General features: G+C 40.7%; 1 protein-coding gene across 1 annotated transcript in view; it reads right to left on the reverse strand.

Annotated features, from left to right (window-relative positions):
- Positions 1 to 12,298, reverse strand: part of EML6 (echinoderm microtubule associated protein like 6) — a 316,078-nt gene that overhangs the window by 124,726 nt on the left and 179,054 nt on the right. Inside the window, exons 11-12 of the mRNA XM_025201579.1 lie at positions 3,893 to 4,060; positions 2,268 to 2,374 (exon numbers count right to left, since the gene is read on the reverse strand). Of these exons, the coding sequence (XP_025057364.1) occupies positions 2,268 to 2,374; positions 3,893 to 4,060 (275 nt within the window). The remainder of the gene's footprint in view (positions 1 to 2,267; positions 2,375 to 3,892; positions 4,061 to 12,298) is intronic.

Consider the following 12,298-nt stretch of genomic DNA (forward strand, 5'->3'; position numbering starts at 1 on the left):
AGTTGCTTAGGACTGATTTGGGATTGGATGGACTAGTTTGGGCTGGGTTCACTGGGTGACCTGATTTGGGGTGCTAAGGCTTGGAGACTGATTTGGTAGAAGGTGTGGGAGTCCAAGATGAGACAGTTATAAGGGCCTGGAAAGGGAGCACTTTGAGGCCGTCAGGAAGAGGTAAATGAAGTTACTTCCCCCTGACCAGGCTGAGGACCTACACCGAAATTAGCAACATCAAAGGTGTGGCAAGTGAGTGGACTAGGCATCTGGGTGGTCAGTTGGGCAGATAGATAGGAACTAACCTCTAGGACTAGGGACAAACATTAAAAAAGCCTGAGCCTGAATTGATTCAATCTTTGCAGGTTAGTCTAACCTGGCTAGGCTGAACCAGTTTGTAACCAGGCAGACATTCTCTCTGGACCAAGGAAATTCAGGCACATGCCTGCAGTGGCTCAGGACAGAAGCTGGGTGGGGGTGGGGGAGGCGCACTAAAGCAGCCCTTCCTTCCCTTGCACAGTGATGAGCTGAGGGACCGGGGGGGCAGGAGGGATGGGGTGTGGCCAGATCCCGGCAGGACATTCTGATTAGGGAGGTCTGCCTGCACTATCCCAGGCTTTTACCTGCTTGCTGCTCAAGGGGCAGGACTGTTGCCGGACCCCAGCCTCTTGCTAGCGCTCTGAGGCAAGGGGGGAGGGTGCAGTGCATGCATCTGTTGATGATATGGAGCTTTTCAATCTCCCTCCCCAGTTCTTTACAAAACAATAGCCTCTCTCCATTACTTCAAACTCTTCTTAAACAGCTTACCAGCTGACCTGTTGATTAGCTCCAAATAGCCCTAAGCGGTCACTGTTCTGTCTGCCTGTTCCAGTGAAATTGGAGACACACACACATCTGCATTAGCTAGCACACCACATGCCTGGGGTCCATGGGGCTGGGGTCCCTGCTGTGAGAGATGGGAGGGAGGGAAGGGGGGATTTCCTGCTTGAGCAGCAAGCAGGGGGTAGGGCAGGGGGCAGCCAGGCAGATCCTGCTGTGCCTGCAAGTCTCTGCCAGAGCTCCAGCCAGGGAGCAGAGGGGAGGGGCCAGCCCTGCTGTGGAAAAGAGAGCCCTGCCCAGCCCAGAGAGCATGCCAGGATTTTAGACCAGTAAGGGGTCTGGGATAGACACTGCATAAACTGGTTTGAGCCAAATCAGTCTCTACTGATTACATTCAACCAGGTTTATCTCAAATCGGTTTCAGCCATTTTCAAACTGGTTTATGTGCACTGAACATCTGCTCTGTTACAGGTTTAAACCAGCTTCTGATCAATTAAACTGGTTTATGTGTAATGTCTGTCCCTATCTTGGGGGGCATCTGGTAGCTCTAAAATTTTGAGGGTCTGTCACATGAATAGATATCTCGGGACTAATTTCTAGAATAAAATATCCCATGCATTTCTGTGAAAATGAAATGTGTTTTAGATGCAACTACCCATTTAAAACATTACATAATACAGAGACAAGGCATATGCCACTTTGGCCTTTATTTTAAAAAGATAAAACTTAACATTAAAATCAGATAAGAGAGTTAAATGCCAAAAAATACACCAACCCAGTAAGAAAAATAATCTTATTTAGGCTTATGTTCTTCTTAGAAACAAAATTTGTAATTATTTTACAAACACAGTAGTACTAAACATATGAAAGTCCCTTAAGCATAGTAAGTGCTTATTACAAACCCAGTTTTACTTCATGCAAAGATACTATGAAAATAGTTTGATATTTACCTTCTGAATAAGAAGAGAACCTGCCACAAAAAAACTAAGATTCACTAAGAAAAGTATTCTGCTTTGAGTAGGCAGGAACTTACACAAAAAAAAATCATTATCCTCATTTTACCAATAAGGTTTGAGAGACCCCCAGGACTGAAGAGTCTTGTCTGTGACTAGGACAGAGCTGGAAACAGTAACCAACTCATAAAATCCATATAACCACAAGACCATCCTTCCTCTTTAGGGCATATTCTTTATTAAATAAAAGCGCACATCTGCCAGAACTTGATTTTTGTACTTACAGATACTATTTCTTAAAGCCTTCCTAAATATTTATAGAAAAAGTGAACTCTGCTTTCATTTTTTTATTTGGTTGTATAATCATGATAAATGCTGCCAAAATAATTTTCTCAAAGCAGATTGATGAATTTACTGCAGCCTTATTTGATGCGGCTCACCAAAAAGCTATAATAGATTATTAGATAGCTGGTTTTCTATCACTGTACTTTAATTTTGACTCACCTGGCGATCATAGTTGATTTGAGCTTCTTGCTCGATATCTGAGTCAAGCTCTGGCACATCAGACAAATCAGAATCCGATTCTTCACTATGCGAATCGATACTGCCCTCTGAGTTTAAAAAAAAAATCACATATACTGTAGCAGTTACCATCTCATCAGAAAATGTGTGATATTTTCATAAAGCTTCTAGATTAAGGGCAATGAATGCAAAGCCTCAAAGTGTTTGCAAAAATTATTTTGACTAGGTAAATATTCTGGTTATATAAAGAAAGAAAGGCATTAATCCCTTTTTTTCAATATCCAGGTCAGCGCTGCAAAAACCCCTGAATAATTATTGCTATAATTCACTGCACTGGAGTTACACCATATCTGTAAATAACTGTGATTGTGGGAATGCACTAAAATTACAAGGGGTTTCTTAAACTCTGTGGGCAGCATGATCTCCCCCTTTGTTTGAAGCATTTGTTATATCAAATATTTATAATTAATTTCTGCAGTCTATGAGATACTTTTGCTGCAGGGGAATTTAACTTTCAGTAGCAGGATTTACCATAATGTACTTTTCATGTTTCTACTGAATATTACAGGTGCAATAAACATGACAGGTAAAATTTTCAACTGTAATCATCTAAACCACACAAACCTCATGTGGGGACATGTGCCCATATTCGCACTTCAGCACACACAAACAGCTATATGCTCTTTTCATGCACTATTAGGATTTGGTCATGCAATTTGGAATCTAGTTAGAAAATTGACATTGATTTAGTGAAACTCTGTTTTTAAGGTTTAATGTGCCTCAAAAAACTCCCCCAAAACAAACAAACAAACAAAAAATATTGGTCTCTTCCTTAGCCTATAATCTGCATCCTGCATCAGTGGACCTAGCTTGGGATAAAAGCATAAAAAAGCATAGAAGCATTAAAAAAAACAAGGAAGGGATCTCATGTAGCTATCTAGCCCGATCCTTTAGCTCAAAGCAAAATCACCTCTGTCGAAATCATCCCAGATAATCGTTTGTCTAACCTGAATTTAAAAGCTTTCAATGAGGGAGAATCCACAACCTCTCTTGGTGCGACAGGATCTAATTCACAATTCACACAATTGCACCTCCTGCCATGCTACATGTGATGGGGCTCCCAGCCTCAGGGGAGATCCTGCTACACATGCAACAACAACAACAAAAAAGCTTGATGGCAGCCAGTTATAAAGTTAGTACACATTTTAGAGGTCTAACTTGATAGCTGGTTTGAGCTTTTATCATGTGTAGCTGATCTCCACGTAACTGTGCATTTAAGCAGTTAATTGCACAATAGCTGTAACATTTAAAGGGGGCCTAACTTATATTTCCCATGTTGCAATTCAAGTTCATTATTTCCTGTCCTGCTCCTGTGGATACACATAGTAGCTGATCATCAGCCAATGATAACAATCCAGACTATTATTTTTATTGGTGTAAAGGTGAAACAAAAAGACCCTGAACATGCTGGATGCTTTCCAGGCATTAATAACAGAAAAAAACGTCTTCCCCTTCAACTCTTCAGTGTTGCATCCTTCTCTCATTTTTCTGAACAAAAATAACTAAATAAATACTGTCAACAAACATTTAGAAAGTGGTACTTTTACCTTGGGATGCAGTTTCAAGGATTCCATTTGTTACACCTTCTGGAATAAATCTCCATTGAAAAACAGAGTGATCAGCACCTCCTGTACTTAACACCCACTGAAAATCATGTGACCACCGGACATTAGTTACGTGGGCTGAGTGGCCAACATATTTTCTAAATTTAGCTCCTGAAATACAAAAAATAAATTATTAATGTGTGACAATCCACAGGTCACTGCATGGACAACACACACAAACAGGGATAGTTCATATTCATTATACTTTTTTTTTAGTGGGAACATAAATAAAAATCTTCCTGGTGTCCTGTATACTCTAGTACACCTATCCTTATTCCAAAATGTACAAACACTTCATCTTGAGCTTCTACCATCCTAACTGCTTGATTGTATAGCTAAAAGATCAGCACAGTAGCAAAGCAGCAGCATGGTATAGTAAAAAATGAAAACAAACCAAAACAAAAAACACCACATTCAGGAAGACCATCTAATCCCCAACTTTCACTCTCTCACAGACAGTTTTATTGCCTTTATTTAGTTTTTTGAAGTCAGGACAGTTTGTTAGTTAAATCCAGCCTAATCTTAACCTCTTTCTAATCTAAACAAAACTTCAGCTGAAGTTTAAGAATAATGACAAAAGCCCATTACCACCAGAACAAAGACTTTCCCTATATCCTTTGTGCAATTCTGGAAGCCTGACCAGAACATGGTGTTGGCGCTAATGATGATCCCTGCCACAAATCTAAAAGTTAATTAGCTTAGTATATTCAGTATTTGCCTACGCAGAGTAATCTTCTGAAGTCAGAACTTGCCAAGGGGATTCTATAAATGTTCCATTTACAAATGTCTGTTCCTTAATGATAGACGGAGGCAACAAATTGAGACTGGACACAACTACATGCTAATTAGAATTGTTATGGCTGGTGACAATACAGCATGTGGATAATTTCTTTTCTGATAGATCCTCTGCATCTCTGTGGAAATGCAATTCTTCCTGCTTTGGAAGTTGGCTCTCTATTGAAGCAGCCATCTCTCTGGCCAGGAATTTTGGGTGGTAGCCATCTTCATAAAAGATCCCTGAATGCAGTAATCTGTACACTACCATGTTCAAACAAGAGACATTGACTGAAATCTTGACTATTGAAATCAGTGGGAGTTTTGCCGTTGATTTCAATAGTGTCAAGTCTGCTACATGGCAGTAGACAGCATTTTCATTATTTGGAATCATTTGTCAGGCTGTCACCAGGCAGAAAATCTGAGTGATGTCTTGAGGAAAAGGGCAATGTAAAGAGATAATAACCGCATGGTTTTGGAAAGAGGGAACCTTTTGGACCTCTTCTAAAGTTAATTTGAACACATAAGCTAATATTTTATAAATAAATGCTTATTTACAAGAGTTTTTAAGTAAGGTCAGAATAAACAATATGTTGCAGTGCTAACAAAATCTTTCAGTATATGAAACATCAAAAATACTGAATGCCATCTTTTACAGATCCATTACTCTTCATTGCTCTTTCAGGAGGCAAAATGTCAAGCAATAATAACCCATCACACTGTTTCATAATGAATGAGCACATTTCTAGGTGCTGGCCTTATTCCTCTGCCACGCAAATATTTAACGCCTCTTAGGTGGACAAGGCACTAACAAATATGCGCAGAAGTTGTTTTTTCCTCACCCTGGCTAATTGTTCTCTCTCTCTCTCTCATTTATAAAAACTGCGCCAGACATATTAATTATGAACTTTAGTTCATAAAGCATGTCTGTGTACACGATCAGCACTACCAGTAAGACGTGTTTTTTGTTTTTGTGACGTGCTTGTTTTCCTTTATCACCACCTTTATCTTTTGCTAACATGCTTCTGAACTGAGCCCTGATAACTGACAGTATATGTCCTCAGCTCAGATCAATGATTAATTACCTGGAAATGTATGTTTATGTTTATCATACATCCAAAATGCACCAGAAACTGTGCGTTTGTTTCAGCTTTTTCTCTGTGTATTTTATGACAAGAGATGAACATGAATTTTCTTCTTCCTTAAATCCTTAAATTTCCTTCCTTCTTAATTAATACTATGGTAATCCCACGACAGGATCATTTCTCAGATTGAATAGTAACTACTCAAGGTAAATAAAGCTGACAATTTCCTGTGAGAAGCCACTATTGTGAGAAGGCCACTCTTTCTGGTAGAAATCGTTCACCCAGTTGTTGGTGCAGGCTTTACGGCTTAGCTGAAACTTTCCCCCTGCTGTACTGCTCTTCTGGCACTGTTCCCCTCCTGGAGGTGGTGGAGCTGGGGGAGCTACACCTCTTTTTTAGAGCCAGTTTTTCCAATCCTGCCTAATTGCTTTCCTGCCCAGGGTAAGGGATGGCTAAGAAATGGGCCAAGGAAAAATTGCATTCTGCCCAAAAAGCCAAACAAACTTCCCAGGGAGACACTTAAAGAGGTGATAAAGTAGGGAAGGTGGACAGTTCTTTTTACCTCCTAGCTTTCCTTGCCCTTTCTGAAGTGCATGTGAGCAATAGCTGCTGCAAATGCCACATAAGACATGGAGATGAAGAGCTACAGTCCCTGAGACATGGCTGGGAATTCAGCAGAGCCACTATTATGCTAACCTCTTAGTTGGCTGAGCCACTGGTCTCTGAAGGGCAGAGAAAACTGCAGTGAGTGGTGCAGTGTTGTGGACTCACACAAAATCACAAATAATTGGATTTTAGCTTGGACAAATGACAATCTAAGAAACTGTAGCCCTGACATGCTTTTCAGCCTTATTAAAAAGTTCTGATTGGCTGCCTTCTGCCAATTCCCCACTTCCTGAGGAAAAATGGCCAATTGGGCCAGCTGCAGGAGGTAGACAGGGCCTGCCCCCTCCTTCCTGTGATCCTACAACACCGTGTTTGGGAAGGAGAGAATTAGCACTACACCACCATAGGATAGAGAGGAAGATGGTGAAGATCCTATCCAGACCTAAATCCTTAACTCCTGGGATTACCATAAGGCAGCACTTACAAAATTTGATCTCCATGACATGGGTCTTCAAGCAAAAATTCCTCCAGGGGAAACCAAACTTGTGTTATTCATTAACCATTTTTAGAAGTTAGCGTTATTATAGTTGTCAGCAAACACCCCACGGTGGGTGAGAGTTTAAAATGTGAAGGCAATCCAAAAATATGATAGAATCTTTTAAAATAAAAGTTTGGGGCGAGCCCCATGATTTTTTTGCAGTCTGGCTTGTGATTGCAGAACTTTTTGGCAGTATTACATATCCACATTGCCAGCAGGCTAAAGCTTCTCTTGTAACATATCTGTGGACTTTCATATGATAAAGCAGCTAGCTCTTTCAACAGCTGTATTTCCAAAATATTTTTCAATGAGTCCACTCTTATAAAACGATGTTTCTGATGGCATTTTATGGTAGTTTCCTTCCACAGAAATTTAGATTCTGGGCTAAAATAAAGCTAACCATATTTAAATTAGCTCTATATATCTGATTTCAGGTACATGGATGGCCTCAGAATAAGGCTGGATTTTACTGTATACGTTCGCCAAGATTTCTTATGAAAACTGTAGACAATAATCTAATACAAAATGAGAAGTCTTGCATTTGGAACTGTGGATGTACCTTTCATTTCTATTTAAATTTAGCACAGAACTAAATGTCAGTGTAAACTCATCTAAACTAGACATTAATATTAATTTTTATTTAAAGGCATATTTCTTGACTGGAAATTGCAGAATCATATTTCTCATCTTCATCATCCATTAATACTTATGGGTTATACACAGACACTTTTGCTCACTAGTAAAAAGATCAGGTAAACAAATTGATAAGATGTGAGGTTACATAGTAAAGAAATTGTTTTATTGAATGTTGCTTACTGGACTGAATAAATGCTGTATGCAGCATTGGATACATGCTGAAGTACCAGATGCAGAGCTGGTTTTAGGAATGTGCAACACAGGCAGTTTCCCAGAGCACGGTCTACTTTACACCAAGCCCCAGATGACTTTCATTGACAAACCCTGCAGTCTGAGCTTTCAGTCTGCTGAGGAAGGCACCATATTTCTGCCTGGTCTTAGGTCACGTAGCCACAGTACATCTATATGCTCTGCTCAGCAACCATGTATCATTGCAACTATTTAACCATTCTCCTCTCTTTATAAGGAGGAAGAATATTCCTTTCTAAATAAGAGGAGAATCTCCTTTCCTGCAACCTCAGTCTCATCTATAAATTTCTAAAAACAGCCTAAACCAAAAAGTTGTTTCCACAAAATAAGGGCAATAATGACCTGCTTTCCAGATGGAGAGAATGCAACAACTGATGTAGAGATATAGAAAGTAGCTATATCAGATAAGACCTGACTTGAACTTATCTTTTGCTTAGGATCAGATATACATTTGCTACCTTACACTGAATATATTATTAAACAGGAGGCCAAAATTACACCCCAGGATACTGGTGTCTTTTATCTATAAAATAGGTGCAGAATGAGCTTCCCACAAAAAAACCCTGTCCATCCATATACCCCAGTATAGACCTGGTGTGAGCAGGAAAGTGGTGATACAGAAAAGAAGGTGTTTCCAGTAAACCAAATTCAAGAGGTTCAGATGAAGTAATGTTATCACTATATTGTCTCCACTAGACCTTTTTTGCCCCTTGCTCCTCATCATTCTTCTCACACAGCCTCTCCAGTATTCTTCAGTCTTAATTTCCTGTACCATACATATCAATTCACAATCTGTTCAATTCAGTTCCCCCCGCCAAGACATGATAGCTCCGGTAGACTCCCAAATACTGCTGTACCTACTCAATCTTTTAAATTCTATTGAGATGTTCATTTTCCTTTTTACTCAGGTGGCCTACTTCCATTAACTCTGAGTTGTGCACTGTAGCCTGGGCTGGGGCATATGAAGCTGAAGATTATGTGCAATTTAAAATGGAGTTATTGGTCCTAGTCAGGACAAACAATAATTTTGCTTGTAAAATAAGGCGTAGGAAGGGGTAATGGCCACAGGCAGGCTTGAGTGGTGTGCTGTTGGTCTGCTGGAAGGGAAGGGATTAAGCCATGATTTTAAACTAAGAAGTGGCTGGGGCAAGTGATAAATACAACAGTAGATAACACCCAGAAGCTGATTTTAACTCTTTAAAATCTCATATCTAAAGTTATTGAAAGGGAATTGATAAAAAAACATTTTTTTGGACATTATCAAAATAGATATTGGCAGACGATAGTCAACATTCTCATACTCTGGCAAATGTTTTATTATTTACTATGTCCTGCATCAAGTTGCATGGTTCTGGTTAATATAATATTCAGTGAGCAGTTAACCAACTGTAAGTGCAATTACAACATTTGTAGTTATTTCTATTTGCTGGGGAACTCCAAGATAAAGAGTCATTGGACAAAGTTGTAGAATTGATGACAATGAGAGAAGGATATGCTGAAAAATGGATTATCTGGTGGCATGTTAGTGGTTGAGTTTTTGTGATACTGATTAGTGGCAAGAAATTTATGAGTGTTATAGGAGTCTATACCTTACTCTGGACAAAATACATATAAAAGGTATGTCTACATCACGTTGTCAGTATATCTTGGCATGCCTTCTCCCACCTCTGCTTGAATTTGTTCCCCTTTCCAAGCATCAAACCTAGAAAATGCAGCAGTGAAGCCGTTCCAGGGGCATCCTCAGTGGCTGCTCTCTGGGATTCTGAAGATTGAAATCTCAAAAGCAGTCAGGAGAAACACTCTATACGTGTAAATTCAATTGACTCATTAAATAAAGTTAATAGTTTAGTAACTGTAATCTTGTACAACTTAACAAAATAGAAATGTAATAAAAATGAAGTATTGACAGATAATACAAACTATGATATCATTCACTGTTGTTCTAATTCCTCTGTTTTCCCTAATCATCCAGTTCTGGATAATTGGTTACCATGGGATAATTTGCCACTATTTGCATTCCCTTGGAAATGGAGAATTAATTAGAGTTTACTATACAACACTTTTTCAAAGAAATCAAAGTATGTTTTGGAAAAGAAATCAAAGTATATTTAATAACTGGATCCTAAAGGGATTGTTAACAATTATATTGTACATCCCTATACTATGTAAATATATGCTGACTAGTATCAACAACTAAGATTCAAGTTCTTGCTTTTCCTCTCCCTCTATATATACACCACTAGCTACATTCATTTTTCTTTATCTCCCTTCTCTTTAATATCTCAATAACTATTCCCCTAAATTATACTTTACACCAGCAGCTTTAAGTGTCCATATTCTATGAGTCAAATAAATCTTTCAGGAAAGTCTATGAATATTGTACAATATATCATGTAAATCATGACACAATATATTCTACGCTGCTCCTGATGGATGGCTTTTTGGTATGCTGTTCACAGATACCATTGACAGCTAATGGGTATTCACACTGCTTGAATAGTTCTGTCATTCATGCTGCTATTTTGACTTTCCTTAATTCTGTGGAAGTGTCATTAAGTCTTTTTCAGTATTTTCTTTCTATCAGTGATTGTCACCTTTCTTGGACTTACTGGGGCCTCACTGGGCTCAACTTTATATTCAGCACCATTGTCTTCTTTTTTACCCTCCTGCAGTAGATGTCAATAAAAACTCGGTATCTGTCATCCACATTTGTTAATTTTATAACAATATTTCCCATGCTGAGCAGAGGAAATAATGGATGGACTATGATAAAGACCAAGGCAATTAAGTGGTAAACAGATGGGATGAAATCCTGGCTCTACAAAAATTAATAACAAAACATAAACACCCATTGATGTTGGCAGGTTGTTTTTAACAGTAGGTTGTTTTCTGTTGCCTTTCTACTTCCAGAATATTTCTTTTAGAAACAGACCCAAACTAACAGTGCAGCTCTGAGTTTTGCATCTATGTGATGACTAGAAACATAACCCTCAATCAGAATGTTCTCTAACATGAAATTTTAAAATACAGATCTGAACCTAAACTTTTCAAACTTTGTACCACTTTTAACTACTGTATTTTTTGCATATAGCATGTCCCCTTTTATAGTATGCACGCTATTTTTGGAAGGCCCCACAATGACAAAAAGAAAAAGAAAAAACACATACCTACAAGCGAGTGACTAAGGTCTGGGGTTTCTGGGGCTAGGGGAGCAAGCTGGGGCTGGGGACCCAATCCTGAATGCCAGCACTGGAACCGCAAGGCAGAATATGATCCAGCATGTTGGCACGGGGGCCATGTGGTGAGTCAAGTACCCTGTCTAGGCTCCAGACCCACATTCTGGATCCAGACATGCCAAGTCTGAAACTGTGCTCTGGCTCTGGGGTTCTGAGTTGTGTTGGACCTGGCCTCTGGCTTTAGAGCCAGAGCAAAGTCCTGGACTCACTGTGTAGCCCCAGCATGCTGATGCTGGGACCATGAGGCCCCATGCTGGCTCTGAAATTACAGCCAGTCTGGACCCTGCATATGTCCAGGACTACATGCCCCAGAGCCAGTGGTTCCACATGCATTGTGCTAGGTCGACCCCACCACATGCCTCTGGAGCCAGCACATGGGGTTGGACCTGGCACTCTGGCTAAGGACCAGCCCCATGAGTGAGAAATTGGGTCATGGGGGCCAGGAGAGAGTGGTGGCAGTGTTAATTGCTATGGCTCTCAGAGCTGCAGTGATTAACCTGCCACTGCTCCATTTCCCCTCCCTCCACCAAATTTTTGGAGCTATGGGGTATGTAGCAGGGCACTAAGGCGCCTGCTACTTGTATAGCAGAGATAAACGCCCAGGTGAAGGTTGCTAGGACAACCGGTGGCTTGGGTGAGGCTATTAGGGGATGGAGGCCTCATTTTGGGGACCCACTACGGAGTGGGAACCCCGGCACCAGTGAGGGCACAGTTTTGGGGGCCACAGACCCCAGTGCCAGCAAGGGGTCTGTGGGCAAGGGGAGTGGGAACCCTGGCGCCAGTGAGGGTGTGGCTTTTGGGGGACACAAATCCCGATACTCGAAGGACGATCTTAAAAAGGCCATGGAAACCCGGTGCACCGGAGTGCAGTTGTGCTTTGTTTTTTTTTCTTGTTTGGACTGACAGGGGTGAGCTTGGGGTTGCACCCTGGTTTTGAACCTGCAGCCCTCTGGTTGAGGGGGGTCCGCTTCCCATGCCTCTGGGCCAGGGAGTGCCGGGCTCCAAAAGGGAGCAGGAAAGGGGGCCACGAGCCTCCATGCACTGGAAGGAAAAAAAAGGCTAGAGCCTCGGAGTCAAACCCTGTTTAGTGGGTTTGGACAGGGAGGCCTAGTCAGAGAAAACAGGGGTCTGGCCATAACAGGAGAGACCCCTGTCATAACCCAATGATTTTGGTGCCTCGGCACAGTGGAATTTTCCCGCCACATTGGAGCTTCTTTGCACGGCG

Source organism: Alligator sinensis, unplaced genomic scaffold, assembly GCF_000455745.1.
Source record: "Alligator sinensis unplaced genomic scaffold, ASM45574v1 scaffold432_1, whole genome shotgun sequence".
Lineage (NCBI taxonomy): Eukaryota > Metazoa > Chordata > Crocodylia > Alligatoridae > Alligator > Alligator sinensis.